The 26,219-nt window shown below is 43.4% G+C and overlaps 6 protein-coding genes across 6 annotated transcripts; 3 read left to right on the top strand and 3 right to left on the bottom strand.

Annotated features, from left to right (window-relative positions):
- The first annotated feature begins 107 nt into the window (after positions 1 to 107).
- LOC6533286 (39S ribosomal protein L50, mitochondrial) lies at positions 108 to 960 on the top strand. Its single transcript, XM_002093976.3, has 3 exons — positions 108 to 194; positions 249 to 358; positions 419 to 960. Exons 1-3 carry the CDS (start codon positions 165 to 167, stop codon positions 846 to 848), a joined length of 570 nt encoding a protein of 189 aa, XP_002094012.1. The 5' UTR covers positions 108 to 164; the 3' UTR covers positions 849 to 960.
- On the bottom strand, positions 913 to 2,245 carry LOC6533285 (nuclear receptor coactivator 5). The gene is made up of 2 exons (XM_002093975.3): positions 1,754 to 2,245; positions 913 to 1,694 (listed from the first exon to the last, which is right to left on the bottom strand). Exons 1-2 carry the CDS (start codon positions 2,173 to 2,175, stop codon positions 1,001 to 1,003), a joined length of 1,116 nt encoding a protein of 371 aa, XP_002094011.1. The 5' UTR covers positions 2,176 to 2,245; the 3' UTR covers positions 913 to 1,000.
- A 656-nt stretch (positions 2,246 to 2,901) lies between these two features.
- On the top strand, positions 2,902 to 4,088 carry LOC6533284 (60S ribosomal protein L18). Its single transcript, XM_015194401.2, has 4 exons — positions 2,902 to 2,962; positions 3,027 to 3,056; positions 3,342 to 3,428; positions 3,501 to 4,088. The coding sequence occupies exons 2-4, from the start codon at positions 3,054 to 3,056 to the stop codon at positions 3,975 to 3,977; spliced, it is 567 nt and encodes a 188-aa protein (XP_015049887.1). The 5' UTR covers positions 2,902 to 2,962; positions 3,027 to 3,053; the 3' UTR covers positions 3,978 to 4,088.
- On the bottom strand, positions 4,028 to 5,771 carry LOC6533283 (folliculin). The gene is made up of 3 exons (XM_002093973.4): positions 4,524 to 5,771; positions 4,301 to 4,403; positions 4,028 to 4,243 (listed from the first exon to the last, which is right to left on the bottom strand). The coding sequence occupies exons 1-3, from the start codon at positions 5,680 to 5,682 to the stop codon at positions 4,123 to 4,125; spliced, it is 1,383 nt and encodes a 460-aa protein (XP_002094009.1). The 5' UTR covers positions 5,683 to 5,771; the 3' UTR covers positions 4,028 to 4,122.
- Positions 5,772 to 6,160: 389 nt separating this feature from the next.
- LOC6533282 lies at positions 6,161 to 7,101 on the top strand. Its single transcript, XM_002093972.2, has 2 exons — positions 6,161 to 6,762; positions 6,822 to 7,101. The coding sequence occupies exons 1-2, from the start codon at positions 6,245 to 6,247 to the stop codon at positions 6,961 to 6,963; spliced, it is 660 nt and encodes a 219-aa protein (XP_002094008.1). The 5' UTR covers positions 6,161 to 6,244; the 3' UTR covers positions 6,964 to 7,101.
- Positions 7,102 to 8,704: 1,603 nt separating this feature from the next.
- On the bottom strand, positions 8,705 to 10,749 carry LOC6533281. Its single transcript, XM_002093971.4, has 2 exons — positions 9,110 to 10,749; positions 8,705 to 8,960 (listed from the first exon to the last, which is right to left on the bottom strand). The coding sequence occupies exons 1-2, from the start codon at positions 9,625 to 9,627 to the stop codon at positions 8,819 to 8,821; spliced, it is 660 nt and encodes a 219-aa protein (XP_002094007.1). The 5' UTR covers positions 9,628 to 10,749; the 3' UTR covers positions 8,705 to 8,818.
- Between the last annotated feature and the right edge of the window lie 15,470 nt (positions 10,750 to 26,219).

Here is a 26,219-nt window from a genome sequence, read left to right as displayed (position 1 = left end):
TAAATACTGTATGATTGTTTAATTTCGTTTATTTAACAATGGGTTAAGAGCAAAGCCATCTGGTAACGCTAATTGCAGTATTTTAGTATTACCATCTCCATATTTGTAAATTATTGGTCAGTATTAACTGCCATGCCGCAGTGTTTTTAATCTGGTCACATCCGATGGCAGCGATTTTACGTAAAACCCCAATTGTAAGTAAAAATAATATAAATTTAAATTAAAACCAAATGCAAACGTGATTTTAGCTTGCGGGAAGCCTGCAGAGGAGATTCGCCTCCGCCGCCAAGGCCGCAAAGGCGAAGCCCGTCAAAACCGGCTCTATAACAGCTGTCGGCGAGTCCATTGCCGCTAAGGGGTAAGCACTTGTCATTTATTTACTTCGAAACCAAGTAAATATTTTCCGTAAATATTGCAGCTTCCTGCGTCCGCATAAGCCGTACTCACCACCTGCAGATGCAGCAGAACGTATACGAACGGTAGCCGCCTCGCTTCAACTAAAATCCGATCAGTTTGGTAATCTCTCCGAGAAGTTCGAGTTCCTGAACGCGTGCTTCCAGGAGCTGCAACACGGAGTGCCCAACTCCCAAGTCCATGAACTGCGCACCATCGGCGATGTTATCGCCTTCTACGAGACAACTGTGGACACAACCGTGCCGTTGGATGCACTAAAGCGCATAGAGTTGCCGGAGAATCTGCACATCCAGTACGAGTACGTGCGATTCCATCCCGAGACAGATACCAAATTCGACGGCAAAACGGCTTTCCCCAAGAGCTCCACCCTGGTTACGGGTCTCAAGTACCGTGGCAAGTACGAGGGACACGAAGCCAAGCGGTCATGGCCTTAGAAACAGCCTAGTTGTTAATGTCTTACACTTATTAAACACCTGCTACAGTTTAAAGCCCGAGTTATACGTAATATTAGGTATTACTTTTACTAAATGCCAGGAATTCGTAAAACTGCGTATTAAATTACTTAATTCTACTACGTATGGAGCGTTTATAAAAACTCGGCTAAAGTCTGCCTGAGATCCGAGTTGTAAACGCTTTCCAGGGCCGCCATCACTCGATCATCAGCAAGTAGCTCCATTAGCCTCTTGTCCTCCTTTACTGCCTCGAAAGTGGGATACATAAGCTCGTTGGCGATCTCGGTCACTGCAGGCTTATTCATAATGCTGAGAATCTTTTTCTGCAACTCGATCTCTGGATCGGGTGCTTTTAGTCTAGCCAGAGCATTGGCCTCGCCAACCTCTCGCTTCAGTTGCTCCTCGCGTTCGCCTTCGAGGTACTTTAAAATCACCTCGTACTGCGCCGCGGTCAATGGATGATTGTCTGCCAGCCTTTCCAGCAGCTCCTGCATTTGCACGGGATGTCGTCGCTGTCCCTTGTGTATGGATGGTGTAGGCGGTAAGACGACAGCGTCGCGCTGCTTTTTAAGCCTGAAATCGGTGGCAATCAGGGTGATGGCGTCCTCCAGTGGCATGTTACGATGCTCCGCGGGTACTCCATAAAGGATGTTTACTGTGATGCTGTTATGTTCCTCGTGTTGGGGCGTGACTAAGACCGCATACAGGCAGCCGCGCGAAGATATGTTGGCCAGGACCTTGCCCAGCAAGACGTCCTCGTTGGGAAAGAGGACATCCACTCGCAGGCTGGAATTCTTTAGCCGCTCTTCAATGTATTCTGCGTATTTGCTGCAGCGTTGACAAAGTAAATAAACATCTGAAGTCGAATTATATAGACCATAACTCACGTATTCTCGCGATTCTTGACTATAATCTCGCAATCGTTGATGAGGGGCTGACCAGCAGCCACGGACGCCGCTGACATCACAATGCCGCCCTGAACCGTGACCTGGGCTCCTTGATTTGGATTCCTTTTGGCGTTCGCATTGGCCGCCTTTGATTTAACGCTGGCATTGCGTACGGTGAGGACGTTTTGTTTGAACGTGGACTTGTGCAGGGCGGAGGCGGCTTTATTGGCCAGCTCTTCCGTTTCAAACTGAACGAATCCGTAGTTTTTCTGGACCATCGAACCAAGGACCTTGCCATACGGCTGGCAAATGCTCACCAGCTCCTCGCGCGTGCAAACCGGTAGGTTGCCCAAGAAGATACGACTCTTGGCAAGCGCCGGATCCTTGGTTATGTTGTATCCAGCGGCTCCTGGATCGGACATATTTAGTTAAAGCTCTCCGCTATTGACAAAACCGAAAAAAATAATTCTTTAATGCAAGTGTGACCAGATGGGCAAAAGAAAAACATACACACCGGTTAGGCTCAATAGTTATTTATCAGAGTTGCTCTCAGTTTTGAATTAAAAAAAATTCAGATCCCTTTTTTTTACTAATTAACAGTAAAAGTAATAACACTTATGGCTAATTTTACAGTCTTTTCCTAATTTTCAAATGAAATCACTCTGTACAAACGTTTTTTTCTATTTTTATGTAGTGGACTTAATAAACATGCCGGTGTTTCCAAAACGATTTACTTACTCCAATATTAATACACTTTTTTATGCTTTTAAAGCTCATGGCAGTCTGTGAAACTTGAAAATGTTTGTATGCTTTTAAAGCTCATGGCAGTCTGTGAAACTTGAAAATACTTCATTGGTAAACAAGATATCAATATTTTATTGTATCCCCCTAATATTAATAAAATAAATCCATGGCCATACTGATAATGTTAAGCTCATTAGCGGCGTTGCCACACTGGACACTTAGCAAATAATTGTTTTTAGGTATAATTATCTTAAAAATTGTTTAAGTGTCATGCAAGTTTTAACCATGTTATTAATTATACTAGAAATATTATTTTAAAACTTAACTCAGCGCTTTCAAAGTATATAAAGCTTGCGCCTTAACAGCACAATGTTAAGCTAACAGCACAGTCGGATATTTTAGCGTCTTGTTTCTGCTCGGCGCAGCCACACTATTTTCTTTCTTTTGGCTTTCGTTTCCGGCGAGGTACGTGCAAGAAATTCCTGCTCCACGTTTTAGGCTTAAATTAATGTCTAATTTTCCATTTTAGCGTTGATTAATACATTCAACAAAAGAAATGGTGGGTTCCCGATGAAAGTGTGCCAGTGATTCTTGCAGGAAACTGGCAAATAACCTGTAAACGTCAACGGGGCCCCAGCCCACGTGCATTGCAAAGCTTCCTGGCGATGAAATGAAATAAAAACAAATTTGTGTGGGCGGCATCTAGTTTGTGAACCTAAAATATCATGAAATAAGCACTTAAACTAAAGAATGCCATGGATATGTTGTAAACATTCGCTCGGATGCCGACCAATTGTTTTCCCGGTTCAAAACACCAGTTCTAATACGTGTGTTTCGTTTGCAGGGTATTGATATCAACCACAAGTACGATCGCAAGGTTCGCAGAACCGAGCCCAAATCCCAGGATGTGTACCTGCGCCTGCTGGTCAAGGTAAGGCTTTAGATGGCGTCGATTGCCAGTGGAATGTGGAGACTAATGCGTATTTCTATTTGGTCCCTGCAGCTGTACCGCTTCCTGCAGCGTCGCACCAACAAGAAGTTCAACCGCATCGTCCTGAAGCGCTTGTTCATGAGCAAGATCAACCGCCCGCCGCTATCGCTGCAGCGCATCGCTCGCTTCTTCAAGGCCGCCAACCAGCCGGAGTCGACCATCGTGGTCGTCGGCACCGTCACCGACGATGCCCGCCTCCTGGTGGTGCCCAAGGTTACCGTGTGCGCCCTGCACGTCACCCAGACCGCCAGGGAGCGCATCCTGAAGGCCGGCGGTGAGGTCCTGACCTTCGATCAACTGGCTCTCCGCTCGCCCACCGGCAAGAACACGCTGCTGCTGCAGGGCAGGCGTACCGCCCGCACTGCCTGCAAGCACTTCGGCAAGGCTCCCGGTGTGCCCCACTCGCACACCCGCCCCTATGTCCGCTCCAAGGGACGCAAGTTCGAGCGTGCTCGTGGTCGTCGTTCCAGCTGTGGCTACAAGAAGTAAGCGGCTGGCTGACTGGACTGGATTCGGCATCCTTTTGGTTAAGATAATAATTTTTCTCGCCTTCGCTTAAGCAGCGCGGCAATAAAGAGGTTTTATTCCAAAAGGTGAAAACGAACGTCCTTAATCTGTGCGGTATAGAGTTATACTAGTGAAGGTGTGTGCTCCAGTAGTTGATGATCGGCTGATCCTGCGGCTGCACGCCAAGTACCTTCTTCAGTTTGCCCTGCACGCTGGTGGATTTGGCCTGGTTGAGGCAGGTCACTTTGCTGAAGCAGGAAGTTTATTCAGTTGTGGATTATCTCAGTAATTGAAGGGCTACTTACTTCTTCCACTCTTCGATGAGCACTTTGGTCTGCTTGTTCAGCACTAGTTCTGTGAAGTTTTTCTCCTCCACCGCCTTCAAAAGTTTCACCATGAGATCTGGCACTTAAGTGGGAGAATCATTAATAAAGTTCGTGTATAGGGAACATAATTGATTCCCGTTTTCACGTAATTCCCGATTGGTTCTTATCAGTGAAAGCGGAAATTGACTATACTGAAGCTTACATTTTCGTGGCAGCTCTCCCGGCCATTTGACCGACACCTCATGTCCGTTGACGTGCTTGTCCAGAAAATCGATCCGATAAACGGAGCTACTGGCCATCGGCACGGCTATATCATTGGATACGGATATGATTTTGTACTCTGAGCTAATGGAGTGCTGATGCTGGGCGTCGATTCGCATCAGATTGTGCATGGGCTCGGGCAGGAGTTTCTTCAGGCAGACCATAAAGCGAAAGGTCTTTCTCGGATCCCCTCTTACCACAATCTTGACCCCGGTCAAGGCGCAGTAGCAAACCGTAGCAAACTCCTCTTTGCGGACGACACTTTTAAGGTGGCGCAAAGAAAAGAACTCCTCCAGATCGGGATCGTCGATGCTTTCTATCATTGGCAGAGTGGAACTGTTGTACGTGAGTCGCTGTGCTGGAGGACGGCCACTACTTTGTGGCGGTAGCCATGGAAGGTTTCCGAAGGTCACGTGCTCGGTGAGGAAGCGGGACCCGGCCAGCAGGAGCCACGAAAAGTGTGAGTGCAACTGAGCGAAGATGTGCTCCTCGCCAGTGAGTTCCAGCAAAGAGCGGGAAGTGGGCATCAGGAATTGAGCGCCGGAGAGACGCCTCTGCCGCTCCGAGTACGTCAGCTCCTCCGTTTCCTTGGTCTTTTTGGCAGCTGCCTGCAGCTCCGACGACACCTTCTTCAAGTGCTCCGCCAGAAAGGGCTTAATGTTTAGCAGGAAGTACTTGTCCTTCATCAGCACAATGATGGAGAATAGCTGAGAGTAGCCGCGCGCCTGCAGGTCGCTGACGCGGAACGTGTGACTCAGGATGTGACCCCTAGCCGAGTCCCCGAAAAAGACGAACTCGCCATCCTTGCTGGCGTCCGTACCATTGCTTAGACTAAGGACCGCCGCCTGCTTGACCAGACTGGCCACTTCGGGCAGCACAGCCACCTTGGTGCTGACGAATGTGGCCCCGCTCTCAGTGTCCCTGCTGTAGATCGCATTGTTATTCTTGCTAATGGAGTAGTTGCAGGCGGAGCAGGTCTTTTGGGTCTGCTGATCCAGCGACAGGTCTTCCAGCTTGGTGTCCCGCAGTGTCTGGGTGCAGAAGATGGCGCAGGGACCGTGCGCTTCGCAGAAGTGGCACAGCGCTATCACGGCGTTCATCGCTGCTTCGTAGTTTCTCTTTTTTCCCTGGTTATGTTATTGTTTATTTTATTCGTTAATTATGCTAGAGTGACCAGGTGCGCTCAATCAGTGAAATACTTGGAAGTGCAAAAATAACATAGAAAACATCGCAACGATTTTTAGGCGATATTTTAAATTGGGCGGGAATATTTAATTAATTTTTTTAAATTAAATATATCTTAAAATTAGTTATGCTTTACTCAAACACACAAAAAAGTTGGACGAAAAAATAATCAGTCAACGAGAAATAAATTATTAAATACATACAAAAATATTTAAAATATAGGTCTACTATAATTAAAACTTATTTTTTAAGTTAATGTGATATTTTACAGTTGTCTACCACTGTGATTATTTACCCAATTAATCATGCAAAACGAGAATGTAAAGCAGATCTACATTCTGGATGTCTTTATAACCCAATTTGGATGCTAATTTGTTTAGTCAATATTAAATATTCTTTGCAGCGCAGATGGGTACCGATTCAACTGCTCTTCATTCTTGAAAGTTATTGTGCCACTGCCAGTTGATTTTTCACACAATGCAACTGGTTTCTTGGATTTACTTGTTGGCCCTTTCATTGCCAGTGGTTAGAAGCGCGTATGAGGTGGTCGGTCCTCCAGTTGGTCAGAATGTTACAGAGTACATGCATGCTCGCCAGAAGCGACATCAGTTGATCTACAGGAATGGGGGAACCATCCGTTTGGTGGTGGGTCCCGTGCTGGCCACTCAGCTCGAGGATCCCGTGGTGTGGCGCAGCATGGTCTACTACTATGTGTTGCATTTCGGCGCATTTACCCTGCCATCAGCTCCACTTTACCCCTGGGACAAATGGGAGACGATATATGCCCGTTCGTTGCAGGAGAAGATCAGGAGCTTGGATGAGTCGCACGAGGACGACACACGGCTATTTGTGTATGCCATCTTGGAAAACTACATGGACCAAGTAAGTGGATCGGTGGGCCGAGGTCGACACTGTTTGCTGCGGGGGATCTGCGAAAATGCCCAGGTGCATCACCATGTGGGTATCATGGCGGAGCTACTAAACGTTCTACTCACGTGAGTTCTGATTACTATTACTTAAATGGAAAATTGATGAATGTATGTAAACTTTATAGACCCGGTAAGACGCGTTTGGATGTGTCCTACACGGAAGCTTTTGCGGCTGGCAAGGCTGGGATTGATTGCATAGCTCACTACTCGGATTGTCCAAGAGGTGAAAGTGTGTTGGATGCCTATGCTGTGGATATGGATTATTGAAATTCCAGGAGCTTTGCGGGCAAAGTTTAAATCTCATATAATTGTTAATCAAAAATTGATTTAAGTGATCAGTTTACAACTGCAATAAATCCAGTTAATTGAATTTATTGACTACCACTGATAGCACTTTTCAGTAAGATCAGAAGGAATCACTGTCAACCCCTGGAGTAATCTCTACTCACATGAACAATCTAGGTACTCCGATGCATTTTTAACACTAATTGCAAGTGATTTGCGCCCCTGTCGTCGCCACGCCCCCTCGAACTCCGCCGACTGAAGGATGTCGCCTCTGGTAAACCAGAAACATGAGTGCATCCAAGCCAACATCCAGCAGAATCTGGGCGAAAAATGCGTTAACATTAATGGCTTGTGGCTGGTGCAACTTGGGTGCAGCGAAAGCGACCGCCATTTTGTCAACAATGGCGTCAATTAAATGGAAAATGCGGCACCACCAACAGCCGCCGTGCTGCAAGAACGGCAACAACAGCAACAACGAAAGACAATAAATGCGTCTTAAGTGGCACATTAGGCTCACAGACGGTGCCAAGCGGATGGAGCGGGCTTACCTACAGGGTGCAGCAGATGCTTTCTTAACCGGAAGTGTCCTTGGAATAACTAACAAGTTCAAGGAAATTCATAAAAATATAATATCATATATTAAATGTAATATATAGTGCAAATGTAATTTAAGAGTGTGCAAATGGTTTGCCTGTATACTTTGATTTGATTTTCTATATTACATTATCATTCTTAATATCAGTTGAATATTAATAGAGCTTTAAAGTAATTGCAAATACAAATTTAATTTAAAATATATTTTATTAGTTTAGCGCTTTAATTTAACGATATAGAAATGATTGAAATACTTATAAGTGAAACAATAATTTAGAAAGTAAAATCTCTTAGTGGCAATTGTTTATTACCATATCTTCTTTTATTTAATTAACGCTCATAATTTATCAAAAGCATATACACAGGGCACCCTGTTCGAAATCCTCAGCTGCGCCTCGTGTGCACAGCTAATTCAAATGCGATTATGACAACGCGAACAACGAAGGAGCTAAGCGGCGGAGAGAACGGAGAGCGGGGGTGAAAGCCGAGAAAGTGGGGCGAAGGAACCTGGCAGAGTGCAGCTGATGCAGCAAAGGGGGGGTGAGAAGGGTGGCTTGGGGGAAGGCCTGCACAACTTTGCGGTGTTTGAACTTGTGATGGTGCAGAGGAATAGGTAACTAATGTCTGCGGCTGCCATGTTTATGCGCCAGAAATAACGTGAACTTGAAAATACTCACGGAATATAAGGAAAGCAAACCATTTGAGTAACTAGTAACTAATTCAGTTATGTAGCTTTCAACAAATTTTGTTTCTGCGTTCCGCAGCATACGGTGCGAATGATTTATATTAGGATATCTGCCATAAATTTTGCATTAATTTGCAGCTGGAAATAATAAAAAATACAATTTTAGTTCTCTATTTTTGTAGTAGCAATGGGATTATCTTTTATTTATGTTTTGTATCTGCAATGAAGTGGTTTTAGAGCACGATGCCCGCATAAACCCTTGTACATGTGGGTTGCCTGCATCGATGTGCACACATGCTCATCCTGGAGCCGAGTCAACACAGTTTCCTGCCCCCACCCCCTCCCCCCGCTCAGACATGCTTCCGTGCATTTCCGCCCCAAATTATGCAGCAAGAACAAGCGGAATCCGACGTCAGGACAAGAACCATTAGACATGCACTTTGATTTGGTTGAAAACTTTATTGCGGATCCCCATTCTCTTCCGTACTCCACAGCAATCCGCAGTAGCAGCCGCAGCAGCAGAAGAAGCAGCAGGAGCAGGAGCAGGAGCACAGTAAATCAATCATCTTCCGCAATCAAAAGCCCGTCGAGGAAGTTGATACCCCGAGGACAGGTCCTGTATAAGCCCAAGCAATTGGCTCCAGCTCTTCCTGCGGCATAGGCCTCATGGTAGGCATTGTCCACATCCGCTTTGCCGGGACTGAAATGATTGACAGATTAACGTATGATTAATGAGTAAAGAGTAAGTACAGGAAAATAAGTAGCAAAATTTAACTTGAAAATTTTATAAGAACTTCCTACAAAAGTATTCCCTAATCTCAAAGACTCTATTCAATAGCAATTTGTTACCTGAGTACGATATCCATGATTTCCGAGAACACGCCGATGTGATGATGAATCTGAGCATTCTCGCAGATGGAGCGCAGCAGGCATTGTCTGCCCACGGAATGGTCATTGTTACTCCTGCCAATGTACTCCTCCAGAGCAGTGTAAACCAGCAGCCTGGCATCATCCGCATATCGCACTCCTCCATTAGCCACATGGCGCTCAATATTCTTGCGCATTTGCGTTAAGGATCGGGCAAAGGTGCCTTCCCACTTGTCCCACGGCCAGATTGGTGAGGTGGGCAGAGAATAGGATCCGCCTTGGAGCGTAAAGGAGAGCACACAGGAACGAAAGGACACCTTATCCCCCAGGGGAATTGGCATTGATGGACCAATACTGAACTTCATGGACCCGCTATTCTGGTAGATCAGCCAGCGTTTCTGTCGATGTCCCATGAATTCCGTCAGATTTCGAGAGGCTAATCCCGGCGATGGCAGGGTGAGTAGCCCCACCGCCAAGAGCAGACCCGTTGTCCACTTCATGCTCCCAACGACTAACTAGCTGCAGGTGTAGGCGTCACAGCCTTAACTCGCTTTGAAATAGCTCGTGAATTAAGTGAGCCATCAACCCAAGATGACAAGTGGAAATTTCGGAGGCACAAACATTTGGCCAGGCAATTAGCATTATGAATTTGTCAAGAACTGGATTACACTCAACCGAAAATGTAAAAAACCTATTTCATTGATTGTGTTAAGTAAAGAATGTCGAAATATAGAAAAACTAACTAGAACACATTATTTTTCAATGTGTGCCCAATCAGTTTTGGTTTTCTATTTGCACACGTGAGTGGAAAACTGAGTGGACAATGGCCAACCATTTGGGTATGGCCCAAATAAAGTGACCCCAACATGGAAGATCAAGATGGAAAGGTCACAGTAGCAGGGAGATGGAGAAAGAGCCACTTAGAAGACCATTAAAACACGGAAAATCTCTGGACACAATCAGCCAGCAGAGCGATGAAACGAAAAATGTTTTGCAAATTATTTATACAAATACGGGAAGTAGCACCAACAGACTGGGCGACCGCTCCAGGCGGAGATAATATCCTTTTTTGGGTTGTTTTGTGATTTGTCGACGTGGCCGGAAATGAAAAGCAAATAGCAGTTGCAAGCAGGCAAAGCAGTTGGCAACAAAATTTGCTTATATCACAGCACTGCCATGGCAACTGTGGTGGCAACAATCGGAGTACAGCAAACACGGCAACAAGCCGCAAAGATGAAGACGAAGGAAATGGATTCCGACCGCAAATGCTGTTTACACGCTACCGAAATCCCATGTGGATTCTTAGCTCTGACAAAATCACAATGCCGCGAAACTTTTGCCGCCCAATTGCAGCCACCTTAACCTCGGCCACTTCCGCTTTCTATGGAATAACAGGCCACTACAATACAACAAGAATTTGAATGATTTATAAAGAAACTAGCTGCCCAAAAAGAAAAGATAAATATATTGAATTACCGGTGGCTGATGTGTAGGCGTGAATAAAAAGATCAACAAAACCTAGCGATTCGGAGCAATAGACCCGTTTAATAGACACGTGACTAGCTCATTATATGAAAGATCTTCAAGTTGTCCAGTCATTGTTGATATCATAGTCTGGAAAGATTTTAAAAATAGATTTTAAGCTGTCAACATATTTGTTCAAAAGGAAGTGGTCTTAAAAAATATTTTTAGGGAAGAAATTGGTAAAAATAAGGTAATTTTGATTAATTCTTAGCAGGAACCTACTGAGAAAACCAGTTTCAGCTCTACAACTTTCCTCCGGTGCGCTTCGTCACTACGCCACAGTGATGTATACCTAAGTAGCTTAATCATCTGAAATTGAAGTGGCTTCATTAAGCAAAGCAATTTTCTACCTTATAGAGATTCTACATTGCCTATTATTCCTTGGCTTCCATGTGACCAGCAAGCCATTTTTGAGTCCTCGGTTGCATCTGCATTACTTAGCAGTAGTCCTGATTTATGGTTGCATATGTGCACTTGCTTGCAATATTTTTGGCAAAAGCTTGTTTCAACATTGCAACATTGCCGTATCTCATGCTCTGCCATACGACATTGCACACGTTTTTCCCAGCCGTCTTTGTCCATTTTTACTTGGCCCATTCGCCCGCTCCTTTTGCCCAATTTGGCACAGCCAGAGAACTTATTTTTCTTGGCCGCAATTAGGCAGCGGGTGCACGAAGGAGTAGTTTCTGGAAAAACAATATCTGAAGTGGGGCGTGGCATCGCCCCCTTCGCACCCACACACAGAGCATTTCTCCAACTGTCTTTGGCAGCGTGAAAAGGACGAAGGAGCGGGGAAGAAAGTAAGGAAAGTAAGGAAGTAACTGCGACACCCAATGGACTCGTAGCTACCTCATTCGACCTTCTATCCCTCAACCGCACCATCACCCACCACCCCCCCCCAAAAAAAAAAGAACGACTCCCCAGAGCGAAGTTCCTCTTCTTCAATTTCTCACACAAACTGTATATAATATTTATTATGTTGGCATAATAAATTGCAACATGAGGCAGATTCATTTTCGCACTTGCGGACATTTTTCATTTTGTTGCCCGCCGGGCAGCAGCTGCTTGGACTTGGTGGTGCGATGGGTGGTGGGTGGTTTCCTTTTTTTGGCCGCTAGCTTAGTGGGTGGTTGTGAGCGAAAGCAAGAGAATAAGAAGCGTTGGTGCCACATTCATGTCGCCACTGCTGTCCTCGTTGCGGTGTTGCAACTGATGTGCAAAAAATACTTGTTGCCATCCTCTAGTTCCGTTCGGCACTCTTGGTTCGCGCTGCCTTTGAATATAAATGACATTTGAGGAGCGACTTGATTTATTTATTATCATTCGCATGCAATAGTTATTCATATCAGTGGATTCAGGAAAATAGAGAATTAATCATAGGAATGCTTGTATAAATTCAAAAATCATATTATTTATAGTTCTTAAAATTGATGCGAAACTATTAATATTTTATACTATAAATATCATTTATCATGTCCTAGGTTTTTAAAAAATTGTTTATTTTTCCTCCACAACTAGTTAAGTAATTGTCTGTAAACAAGTTTCCAAACTGGTTCCTTCCTTGGCTGCACTGCATCACCTGTTCTCGCTTCTTCGCCATCTGCCACGGCATGTGCACATTTTAAAAGGGAAATTTAATAAACCTTGTCCTATTTCATGCTCATTAGTGTCATGATAAATTGTGGAGCCACAGTCACGTAACCGGAGCGCAAAGGAGACCCCGGATCCGGGGCCATTTCTCAGGTGAGGAACGCCGTGGAGATGGGTATCGCGTGGTGCCCATGTAAATGTCGGCCGGGTGCGAAGTTCAAAGGGCAGTCGGGCTTAACTGTTGCACAATGCATAGAGCCCACACCACACCACACCACACCACCTCACACACAAATGGCCATAAATTAGAAAAGTTCGCCTCTGATGCGGACAAGTTGCCTTTGATTTGCCAGTTTTGTTCGCCATTTTATGGCCGTTTAATGTGCTGACTTGTCGGCAATTACAAGAGAAAGATCGCCGGGCAAATGTAAATGGAGCTGGGGAGCTCGGGGTGTACGAGTTCATGGAGCTCACATAAATTCAGGCAATAATCTCATTGTTTTCACATGCGCTTCATTGCGCGGTTTTTATCACGCATCGGGTTGCAAGGGGAGAGGCGGGGCGAGAACTGAAAATCGAGACACTTTTCCCCATCTGTTTGCTCATTGCCCTGCTGTTTTCCTTTTTGCTTTGTTGTCAACAAAGTTTCGCAGACACAATATGTCTGCGGCAGTCAGTTGTCTATGGTATATCTATATATAGTATAGCTACGTGTACACATGGTGTATCCCAAACTCCTTCGGTTGATCTGTCCGTCCGTCTAACTGAGCTCTGTCCGTCCAGCCGGTTGCCTCCATCTGCCATCTGATGTAGCTACTTTTATGGTTGATGTTATTACTTTTTCCTTGTTGTCCCCACTGACGCCTCGCTTTTCCATTTCCCTTCGCTTTCCCGCCCAGCATTTCCCACCAACTGATACTGCGGCATGCAACAGCATAAAAAGTTAAAGGTGGAAGACAATCTGATGGGCAGAGTGAAAAGCTCTCGCTGATGCACTCGGAAGTATTACAAAATATATAATATAACATATATAAATAATATACATTTTAATAACAACCAGCCCACAGTTAAGCACTCTTGCAATAAATACTTAAAATATATTAATTACAACCCAATCGAAAAAGCGTATATACCTTTTCTTAGGGCATCATCTAACATAACTAACTTCAGCAGCTGGTTATTGTTTTTTATGCTAGTTGCAGCATTGCTTTTTGCCTTTGTGGCTGCATCCGCACTTCAGACGTCGCCATCCTCGTGGCTTGGCGACGACATTTAAAGCGCCATGAATATGCAAAACTTTTACACTTGCTTTTTATGCGCAAATGTATAAATTGAGGGAAACATGAAGGGGCAAGGCAAACAAACGCCGCTGGCAGCAAGGATATTTTTTGTGCTCTCCGGGCTCAGCACTATTAGTCGCCAGCATTGGCAACTGGCAACTTGTGCCGCCAGGATGCTGTGAAGCTGGGATGTTGGGTTGTTGGGATTCCAGGATCCAGCGATCCTGGGTTGTTAAAATGCCCATCCCCTTCATCGCGCAATAATTCTTCAATAATAACGGAGCAGAGTTGGCGGAGGCCAAAGCGTTTGTCGGTTAGGTGGGAAAATGGGTTCCGGCGGAATCGGAGTTCCTCGCTTTCCACTGCTGCAGCCAACTCCATTGCGGGCTATAAAATAAACACTCACTCACTCACTGCTGCCCCAGCTCCTTGTCGCGTTATCCTTTTTCCTGCAGCTTCTCATAGAGCACTGAGAGAAATCACACAGTACTAACATAGTGCTGAAAAAGAAATGCAAGCACTTGTTTAAAATATGTAGATTACAATTCAACAATAGGACTCTTTATAAAATATGTAAGATTTTGAAATCTATAATGAAAAAATATATAAAACATTATTTCTAAGTGCTTAACTTAAAATATAAAATTGTTTAGTTCTTATTCTTCCTTGACAGATTGAAAAAGTAATTAATAAAAAGTTTAAGTTTTGGTCAGTAACACTTTATGAATTTCTGTAAATAGTGCAGATTATGCAAATTAAATACAAATATGAAATGATGATTAATGAATATCCAATTTATTTTTAGTGTTCAGCTCCTTGCCAGCGTTTTTTGTCACTAGCTGCGGTTTAAGTTCTCGTTCTTCTTTCCCGGGGTTTTTCACATTTTTTGTTCGCAACTGCGGCTTGCTGAAATTTGTTTGCATTTGCAATGCAGAATTAAATTATTGCTTCCCCGTACAACCAACGTGGTCTAACTTTTTGTCTGCTGCTGTTGCGGTTTTTCCATGTTGCTGCTGCCACAGTTGCTGTCGCTGCTGCTGCTGCGTGTTGCTGTTGCACGTTGTTGTTTTGCGCACCGCAGCAACATTATCGCCGGGTTTTGGCTTGTTATTCGAACGCCGCTTTGAGACACGAAACTTTGGGCCGCGAAGCACTGCGGTGTGAGGGCCGTATTGATTGGAAGGCGTTTAAAGTCGCCAAGAAGCTGGCCAGGATACTGTGGTCCCCGGACGAAGTTCAAGTTGCCGCCGCAGGATGCCATTGATAGCGATCTCATCTATTAAACGCTTGCGAGCGCAATTGCGGTGGGAGCATGGGGGTCTAATAAAATCCTTGAGCACGAGCAAGCTGGGAATTTTCTGGTCTCGCGAGCGTTTTCAAGTGGAAATCCAATTATGTAATACTGCTTAATGGATGAAAGAGATTTGTAAGCAATCATGTTTCATATTTACTTTAAAAGAAGCATAATTTATATTTGAATTTGTAAAATAACTTCGAAACCACTGTTGAAAACGAACCCTATTTATTTCGCCAACTTAAGCAATTTCTCAGCAAAATAAGCGAGGAATTTCGTTGGTTCTGCTTATTTGTGCGCCAATTTTTTTTTTGGCACTTCCTGAATCTGTCGCTGTCCTGTCCGCTTACTTGCCGTTTTGCATTTATTTCAAATATTTGCCGCCACATTTGCACAAACAATTTTCGCATGCATACTTTGGCAGGGTGGAGTTAAAAAGCCGCGTGACTCCAGCTGAAAGCCAAATCCGGCAATAACTGTCTTGAGTCAGGAATCAGGAATAAGCAAGGATGCGATGTCTACCGCACTCTAAGAACAGGACACCCAAGGTTCCCTAATGCGTTTGTCTAAATTACGCGCCGTTGTTGATATTGTTGGAATATAACAAGTAACCAAGGACGAAACTTTAATACACTATCCGCTGTTAAGAACAACCCTTGGTATTAATTAGACAGATCGAGTTGTTGTTTAAAATTCTCTTAAATATTGACTACTAAAGTATGGAATTATACATTTAAGAAAATCTAGAGCACTCAGGTGAGAAATTTATTTGAAGCTCAAAAAAGCTGACTTTCAACTTATGTGTGCTGTCGCAAGTTGCCAACTCCTTGATCTCCCAATCAAACATACCCTGCAAAGGGTATTCGAAATATGAAAAAAGAGAAAACAAGCCCAAGGAAGGAAGAGGCGGCGATGAGGTAAGAGCCCGGATCCTGGCTGGCGAAGTTTGCCAGCTTGCAGCCCATAGCCTCGTGCCCATGGATGAGTTGGCCCGGGCATGAACTGTGACCCCAAGACTGGGAGCAGAAGTCAAAGAGTGTGCGGGGGTTAAATATGTTTTTTGTTATTTATGCAAATTCGTTTCTGTGTTGCCAGCGACCTGGGCATTGTTGTAAGTCATAATAGCGTACACGCGGCGCGGGTAAAAGGAAAAATGGGGGATTGGGGGGGGTTTCCGAAGGGGTTTTCTTCTGGCTTCTAACCTGTTGGCATTCGGGGCCTCGTGTTTATGTGCCAAACACTCGTGCTTTCCCCTTGTTTTATGCAAATTTCCCAACCAGCCGCATTTTCTCGTCCATTTTTCACAGCATCGCGGTGGTTGAGCTATAGCCAAGGTACTTGGTCTACAACTTTGTTGCAAGTTTGTCTTTGCCGGCATTCTATGTTCCCTTGCTACATATTTAATGCCCAACAATAGGCTTGAATAATGAATACGTTGCCCTGTGCCATCCAAACTCACATACACACAAACACACTCAAACTAGCAAGGACTCACATTCAGGTTCAATATTTGACACTTTGGGGCAGCACTTTAATCTCAAATTTGTGCCTGCGCTCAGTTTATTACATTTAATGTCATAATTTATTATATATGTACATATACCAACTTGGGTCTACGAATTACTCAAGGACGAACAAGAGGCCCCAACAGCCGGGCACCAAAGTTGCTGGCTCGAGGACATGGGTAAATCCACCCATTTCTGGCTGCATAATCACAAAAAACACTCGAAACATTTTTAATTAAAATTTGTGTTGTGTTTGGGCTGAAGTGTTGGGTCGACTTAATGGGTTACACGGCGTTTGCTGCAGGTCAGCTCTGCACACATTAATTTACGTAACCGAAAGGTGTGCCCCCATTATATTAAATCAATTAAAACGAATTCGCTTACATGGCCATTAAATAGGAACTAATTAATCAGATTGGGCTTAATAAGCGAAAGTTCACTAGTTTATTTCAGGCTATGCAACGTGCTTTAAGTGAAATACAGTTTTAAACATTATTTATCATTAAATGAGAACTTTGAAAAATAGTTTGATTTAATACACACAATTATTCAATTTATTTTTGATGCTATGATTTTGGCTTTTGATGTATATATTTTGGCAAATGAATGCTTCAGTTTATGAATCCTAACTCAGCTTCACTTAATACAGAAAGGATCCACCTTTCAGACGTTAATATGTTGGGTGGTGGCCTCGTTTATTCGGGTATTTACTCTCGCCTTCTCCGCATGTGGGTTAATTTATTTAAATCTAGCTTGTAATTCATATTTCTCAGCTAACGTTGGCTGCATAATAAGCAACTTATTTGGGTAATAGTCAGCTACGAACTGCCTGAAAAACAGCCAGCATCTGAGTTCCTCGACTGATTTTGGTGAGCATCCGTGTTCACGGGTGCGTGTGCGAATATTTGAGACATAAATTTGGCAAATTTTGGGTAGCTACGTGTTGGTTGGTTGGTAGGTTGGTTTCTGGGTGCCCGGACAGCATTCGTGTCGGGTGTAAATTTGCAGATAAGTAGCATTAGTTGGGCCTTCCATCGTGGCGCCTTTAGCACGGTTATTATGTAGTTAACGAGTGTTTATTAGCATTTTAATTACCTTCTGGGAGCGTGAAAGCTGCGCGCATTAGCAAACCCTTAGTCGCATATACATACATACATACATATGTACATGCCGGCGGGCTGGCAATTTACCTCCTGGCACTTGGCCGACAATATATGGCTAAAACTTTAATTATGTTTTTAAAGTTTAATGAGCGGCAGCCGCTTTGAGCTTTGAGTGCTTTCAAAATATTTGCTCATTTCAGCAGGTGCAAGAAAAAACTTAAAAATCATTTCATTAAAAATTCATACTATACAGAGATGTGCGGGTACAGTGAAATCGTTTTATAACAAACAGATACAGCGAAATAGTGATCAATGGGTTAAGCTCAAAGGACATAAGTTATTAGGGAAATATGTGTAACAAAACTTTGTAATATGATCAATTAAAGCTTTCGTGATAGTGCTGTAAAAATAAAGTAACTGAACGCACATGTAAAGCGCAAACTATTTTTTGTTTGTTGCCATTTGAACGCAAAGGATTTCATTTAAACGGACTTTACTACAACATTTTCCATATGGTACAATAGTAGAGAAATATTTGCATTGCTCTAATAAAAACAAGGGAAAAATTGCAAAAACTAATTGGATGTGCTGGGCGGAAGAAAAAATTGCACTACGCAGCGGTAAGCGTTCGAAACGGTGGGCGTGGCTTTTACGGGAAAGGGGGGCGTGGCGGTGCTGGTTGCTTGTTAAAAGTTCATTAAACTCATAGAATGCTTGTAAAGCGAGATGATAAATTAATCTACAGCAGGCAACGAAGCGCGCTATTGAGTGGGCGCAGCGAAAGGGACAGACGATAAGGAGTGAAGGGTAAAGTCAGAGAGAGAGAGAGAGAGAGAGATAGAGAGAGATGGAGAGGGGGAGAGAGAAAGAGAGAGCGGTGCAGATGGAGAGCTAACATAAATGACGAGTTTAATTTGTATGCAAACAAGTTGGCGGCGTCGTCGCCACACAAACACACGCTGCTGATGTTGACGGCGATGAGGATGATGTTGGACCTACAGTAATTACGCACACATTTAAAGAAATGCAGCGGACGAACACACACACACTTAACACATGAAAAGAGAGCGGGAGAGAGGGAGAGCAATATGGCGAGGTAGCCATGATGGTTGCTAACTGTTTCCGCTTGATGCTGAGTGACGTGCGAATGCCAGGAATGAAGAAGCATTGCACTGCAGCCAGCCACAGAGAGTGAAAGAGAGAGAGAGAAAGGGAGAGAAGGAGGAAGGAAGAAAGAGAGCGAGGTAAAGGGGAAAAGTGCTGAGAGAATTATTGTGATGAAGCTGCATGTGCATTAGTTAAAGTTGGGGGAAAGCATTTTACTGGGGTGCACGATAGCACGGTAATGCCAGCGAGGGGACTCCCAAGTAATGATGCAGAAAACATGGCAGCTTTGTCATTCGGTCGCCTTCTTTGAATGGCAAGGATATTTCAACGCGAACTGTACACACTTTTGGATTTGATGAAGTAGGTCAGTATTGTGATGGACCAACTGCGCTGAACTTGTAATTCAAAGTTTATCTTTTGGGTATATATGTACATTTAAGCAAAAACAGTTGTATTACCAGGCAAACAAACACAATTATTAATTAACCAAGCGCATGCACATAGCAATCCAATTAGGAAGCACTCGGACTCCATGGTGTATGCGTTATATTTCAAAGAAGCAGTGGGATCGACCTTTTAAGTGGATTCTCGGCAATAAAATTATTCGCTCGACTACCAGCGTGTAATTAGCATAAACTCGAACAGTTAATTAGCGTAATAATTGCGTTCATTCAGACAAACACAAAGGCAGAGGGGATTTTAACACCAAAGGGAAAACAAACTAAAGCAAAACAAAGAAGCAAAGCAAAAGCCAAAATCCAAAGTGTAACAAAAACTAAAACTTATAGCGTCTTAATTAGCGTGCGTGTTCAATTTCAATCGAGAAAGCTACTGTTGAACCGAGTTTCCTTGGATTTCTTGGTCGGCAAAGTTGGCTGAGAGTGGGTGGTAATAAGCCATTATCAGCTGCTGTTACTTGAATTTATTTGCCAGACAAAACACGCCGAAACAAAGCTGAAGACCCGGCCAGCACGTAATGCTTGAGGGACGAGTGCCGGAGGACAGGCTGTCATTCATGAATTTCAAATAATGTCGATGTCGAACACTTTGACTTTGTCCTGGTGCCGTGCACTGCGATGCGATGCGATTGAGGCGAAAACCATTTCGTCCTAGTCCTCCTCCATCGGCGCACAATGTCGTGATTCCATTCCGTGATGCCTGGCATGCCAAAATCCAATGAAAGACGTTTAGTTTGCTTCGGTGTCGTAGTCCTGCGACGTCTCAAGGAATTCGCAAAGAAAACAAGCAATGAAATCGCATAACTAACAATGAATTCCTAACTTGCAGCTACTTGAGCAGCCAGCCGCCACCAGCCACCAGCAGAAAGAAGCCATAAGATGAGTTGAACGTGGTCTATGTCTGTGTTTCTACGGTTCTGCCCCCCGCACGCCCCTCTTTTCATCAGCCACACACGTAACTATACAGAGAAAATATAAATCAGTAGAAATGGTTATCAATTGGATTTTATAGTCATTTATATAGAAAATAAAAATAATTTCTAAATTCCCCCTTAAAAGTTTGTCAGTAGCTTAAATTTATAGACATATACTTTCTTTAAGGAATGATTAAACATCTATACAAAAATATTATGTTGTATTTAATTGGTATGTTGATTATTAAACCAAAAAATAGATAAAATATTTAATTCAAGATTTTCTTTGCGTGCATAGTGTGCAAAAGTCGACTGGGAGTTCTTTGCTGATTTCATGGCAAAAAAATAACTTGAAGCGTGCTCTTCTCCCGTGTGTCCTGCGGGTGGGCCTTCATTCCTATGCTGCCTGTGTGCTGCCGGTCGCGATTTGCTTTTCCTTCTGCTTTCCCATTTTCCTCCATCTCCGGATGGAACGTGGTTTCTTTGCTTTGCTTTCTGTCCGCCGCTTGGTTTACTTGTGGGCGCATATTTGATTTCTGTTCGCTGGAATTTCAAGCAGTCATCAGCGCCAGTTCCGGCTTCAGATTCATATTGCAGCTCAGTTTTTACGCCATTTGAGCAAATGCAGTCGATTCATTGCATAGCACTGAATTTATCTTATCACCATCCCATTCCATGAGTCAGCAAATATTTATGGAAACTGACGTTTGGGAACGATAGTCTCACAGCCAAGAGAAATGCATCCTTGGAAAGGTAATTTATTGCTTATCATTTAATTGTTTGCCATTAAATTGATGGCCTAAATAGTGATGGTGCTATCTGATTGGATTATCAACTGGGGCCAGGCTAGAACATTTGGCATAGTTGTACATAACGAGTATATATTTTTCTCATGTGCTGCTTTAAAACGGACACATATGTGCTAGCTTGCTGCCACAAAGCCAATAAACATGCGAGTAATTTCATCGACAAACAAGGCACAAATCCCTCAATGTTTTGCTTACTTTTAGCCAGCAAAGAACAACAAAACGAAACCAATGCGAATTGAATACGTTTTCGAGTTCAATGGAAGCGATTTCCAGCTACGATCCCAAATCTGAAATCCGAAATCCATTGCATACTTCAAGGGGCGACTGGGATCGTATGCGACTGCTCTTGACTTGCATTTCAAGTGCATGTTGGTTTGCTGTGGATGCTGTTCCACCATTGTTCCATCGCATTGCGGGCTTCTTCTTGGCCAGCTTCTAGTTTTAACAATGCCACTGACTGCGGATGACAGCATTTCGTGTTCCAGTTGTTGTTGTTTTAACGCCATAGCCTGCGGGCTTTTCAGCTTTTGTGGCCATGCGGATATGCATATGTATGTATGTAGGCAGACACTTTTACGACAAGCTGAAAAACATGTTAATTTGGCTCTGAAAAGCAGAGGGGTATGCGGGGAATCGATTATCACAGCCTAATGCAAAACGCCGCAACTGCTGATGCATAATTTAGACGCCAGACTGTGCTCTAAATGAAAAGACGGCTTATCAACAGCGCCTCTAATCAGGGCAAGGTAACAAATCCTGCGCCAGAAAAAAAAATCCCAACAGCGCGGCTGGCAAATAAGCATTATAAAAACACGGGGAATACGGCAAAAAAAAAATGTGTACAAAATAATTCCACAACAGACAGAGGGTGAAGAATAAACAACGCGAAGGCAAAGGTGCAAGTCAGGTCGCCACCATGGGTGGTGAGGAAACACTCATATATTTATAAAATGTAATAATTCGGTTAAACTCGAATTATCAAAAATGAATAAGGTATTTAGTTTACTTTTTATGTTTAGAAAAAGATTTTGGTAGAACCACAAAAAGTATCCCATATTATTCAGATTTAGAGATCTACAAATTTAAAGCACATTTTAAAGTTAAAAGTATATCTATTTTTGGGGCTGTACAAAAAGCTAAATCATTTGTATGAACCACGCCACTTAAGAGTTATTTGACATATAAAAAATGTAGCTTTTGTTTTAATATTTGAATACAAAACTTTCAATCACCACACCCATGGTGTCTGAGCCATTTGGTGTGCCCTTCCTGTTGTCGCCAACGACTTGTTGGCAAAAGGCATTTAACGACACCTAAACAGAAGACGTCCGCCCAGCCAGGAGAACAGGACAGCATCGCGACAGGATACTGGGAGACAGGACTCGCAACTGGAGATGGCGAAGACGTCGCTGTTTACATACAGGGATGCAGGGTCTGGTGGAAAGATATGAGGTAGGAGAGGAAATGGCTGAGCGACTGCTCGCAAATTCTAATAAATGTAAAAGAAATTGAATGAGGTTATGGGGAAGGTTATGCCACGGCAGCTGCGAAAATGGCTGAAATTGCCAGGCAAACGCAATTTTTAGACTCATCGTTCTACTTTTTTTCTGTTTTTTTTTTTTTTTTTCGTAGCTCTGTGGGTAAAATGAAAACTAAACGAGTTTGTGCTGGCCTAGGCAACATCATCCTTGACTTGGATTTGATGGCAGTCAGCAAATTGGCAAACGCACTGCGGAATCGTGGTGCTGGTGGCGACAGTGAAAATTGCTGAGCCAAAATGGATATCGTTTTAATTTTTTCAAATTGGGGACTCAACATCGTTACGCGGATAGACAGCCAGCCAGGCAGGCAGGATGACTTGTGTGTGTGGAATTTTTGACCAGGAATTTAAATTATAATTGTAAGCGGTGAGCGGTGAGGAGCTGATGGCAGAGCAACCATTAAAACCCGATAATGTTGCGAAGAGGAATTCCCGATTTGTCAATCGGATATGCAACAGCAATTTGGAAACGATTTAAATTGGGCTGCCCAGAATGCCACATGGTGATGGTGCACACTGGTAATGGTAGCAGTAGTACAGTGTGGCAGTGTCCTGCTGGCTGACTGACTTTACATAATGCCTGCCTGATTAGGGCAAAGGGCATCAGCCATGCCCCATGCTACTCAGCTTGCAACTGGCACTGCACTGGCCACAGTTAATGGCGCCTGCATCTAGGCCTCAAAATATATAACCAGAGCATGTGGCCAGTTTCGTGCGTGGGCATGTGTGCGTGTGTAACTACATAATGCCCAAAATGTGTATTTGCATGGCAGTATGTATGCCTGTGTGCGAGTGTGTGTGTGTATGTGTGTGTGTGTGCCGAGTGCGTACGCAAAATTCATGTCTCTATACGCACAGGCGGCAACATTGGCGAATCAATAATGATGACCTGAATACGCAAAAGCTGCAGCCGATTAACTCTGGACCCTGCCATACGCACACACGCACACACGCACACATGCACACAGGCATGCATTCAGAAATTGCGTATACGTATACGCACAGAGATATTACGTATACGCACGCCTCGAAGTAGGCAACGGAAATGGTATTTGTTTTGTATGGTTTGCTGACGTTTTTACTATTCTTTCTTCTTTTCCATTTCTTTTTTTTTTGTGTTGTTGCCTATTTCAATTGCTGTTTTGCTTCAATTTGCTGGTGCTTCGTTTGCCAGCTCCCCAGTTTCATTTGCGCTCTCGCCAGCGTCTTGTTTTCAGCTCTGTATTCTGTGCTCTGTGTTTTCATTGTCTTGCCGCTTGATTGTTCAAAGCGCAGCTTTCGGCTGAAACATTTGCAAAGTACTATTGGACACCCAGTCCTCCTACCTCCTTCCTCCAACCCCATAGTCACCTGCCAGCGCGTTTTACTACGATACGAGGGATATACGTTTGTATGTATGTATGTATGTATGTATATATAGATGGTCTGATGGTCTGGTTGTAGTGCCAGTACATAGGCCTCTCCCTCGCCGGTAAATGTGTGTGCTATATTTATAGGCATGTGCATTCCATGTGCAGTCCGTTTTCATTGTGGGTCACTACCGTTCCCAGTCCCAGTTTCAGGCGGGCTACCCAGCTACCCAGCTACCCAACCCATTCTCTGCCGCACCCTTCTGCTCTCACATTTTTATGTTTTCGACGCCTGCCTGCTTCCATTTGCATTCGCACTGTGCACACGAAATCCGCTTTGCCCACTCACACAGATGCACAGACAGATACAGCCACGTATATGTATACATGCAATCCTCCGTCCAGTCTCCGTCTGACATGTGTGCCTGTGTTGCGTATACGCCGCGTGGCCCATTGTGAGCCGCGCCTCGGTTCGTTCAGCAACACACTGCCCGCCCTCCACGCCTCTCCGCCTGTCCACTTGCATTACTCATATGGAACAGCAGCCAACGAAATACCGACAAAAAAAAAAATACAAATAAAAAGAAACAGAAACGTAGAGCAAAGAAGTAATAAAAAAAAAATTGCTCAACAATTTATTCATTTACGTGGCAAACCAGGGCTGCGCCGCAGCAGACGATAAACGGGCTGAAAGTCGAACGAAACTGGGTCAGCAATCGAAACCTTTAAAATGCATTACAAATTGATGAAGTCCCACTCGAAAATATTTTAATTTTAATGCGCAAACAAGCAGTTGGGTTGGCTCAGGATGCCTACAAAGGGTGTACAAGTTGGCAGTGTTATCGGAATATCTTATTACAGGAATAAATCAAGTTATTCCGACCATTTCGGAATGTCCAATTACATGTAAGGAATGCCCACTTACATGTAAGGAAAACATTGAGAGTTACTTTTAAAAACTGGAAAACTGTTTTGAAGACTTAAATATAATATTATATACTTTTAAAATAGCACTGAATAACTTACTTAACTTAATAGAACTTAATAATAATAAACTTTTGTACAGAACTTATATATGAAAAGAATTTGTATCTGAAGCTTGTATATAGAATCAATGAATTAATTTTTAGGACTATGAGTTTAGTTGTGGAAAAGTGTTTAGACTTCTGCCCACTCTTTAAGTGATTATTCACTAGGTTTCGTTACTTTCCAAGTTCATTTGCCACATCGTTCCTAGCTTTCACTTGTCTAAAATGTAATTGTTTCACCTTAGCTTTAATTGCTCAAATATTCTCATTGTGTGCGTTCGGTCTTTTAACGGGTGATTTTGCTTGAGTGAGAGCCATCAAATATTTAACTTGAATTTGATAGGGCTGCATTCTGCCATCTATTACTATCTAATTCTTCTGCATATTTCTGCGATATGCCATTTATCTTTGTTATGCATAGCAGGACCATTTTTTGCCCTTACCCTGGATGCACATTCCCCATCTTCGGTCTTACTTAACCCATTTGTTATGGCTCTTAAAGCCTGACCCCTTATTGCATTCTACGGGCAAACAATCACACACACACACACTCATACTGGGTATACGAGTGTTTACATACATATACATTTGCTGCAGCCCTGTGTGCTGGCTGTGTATGTGTGGGCACTGGTCGTCATTCGGTTCTTCTTCTTTTTGTTCATCTTCTTTGCAATGCATTTTGCTGCATTTTATTTATTGTTCCACAGGCTGGATGTTGTTGCATGCATACATTTTGCATTGCCACCTCTGCATGCGTGTGCGTGTATATCTCTCTCCCACTTCGCATCTGTGTGTGTGTGTGTGTGTGAGTGTATGCATTTCGTATTTACGCCTGCTCCAATTTATTTATTGTATGTATATTTGTTTATATCGTATATAGAACTCTCAACAAATTGCCGCTCCTGCTGCTGCTGACGTTGCTGTTGTTGTAGTTGCTGCTGTTGTTGTTGTTGCCGTTGCAGCTGCAATTTTTTCGACATTTTTTATTGGGCGTTGGCCGCTTTATCGATTGGTTTTCAAGTGTTTTGCGGCTGCCTTCGCACCGCTTCGCAATTGATGCAATTTCAATTATGCACGCACAAATAATTAAATTGTTTTAATTGCCAGAAACGAAGTTGCCATGTCGTTAATTAACGGCGGAGGAGCTGGAATACTAAATATTTATCAGCGGCCAGCCACACAGGACACATGTCCATCGCACCTTTAAAAGATATTTTATACACTAGAAAGGAATGAATGACATGGTCGTTGATTTTTGTTTATGTTATTTCCTAAAGGTCAGGTTCAAAGTAATAATACAGAACATAATTTGCATACCCTCAAGTGGGAAATAAAACACGTTTCATTATTGGGGCTTTAATTTCAGTTGATTAATTTACTTGCTGTGTACATTCACGAAAGGGATACATTCGCATCTGCAATGGGCATGAAAGTTTTCATTTTCATTTTCATTCCCTTTGCTTCGTTTTCAGCTTATCTAAAATTACTCCTTCACACACACACACACACACACTTGCACTCAGGCAAAAAGGAAAAGGGAGTGGAATGTGTGTGGATAGCCTGACAGCCAGATTAGAAAATATTAAGGTCA

Source organism: Drosophila yakuba, chromosome 3L, assembly GCF_016746365.2.
Source record: "Drosophila yakuba strain Tai18E2 chromosome 3L, Prin_Dyak_Tai18E2_2.1, whole genome shotgun sequence".
Lineage (NCBI taxonomy): Eukaryota > Metazoa > Arthropoda > Insecta > Diptera > Drosophilidae > Drosophila > Drosophila yakuba.
Note: the sequence above shows the minus strand (reverse complement) of the source record. Positions and strands in the feature narration are given on the sequence as shown.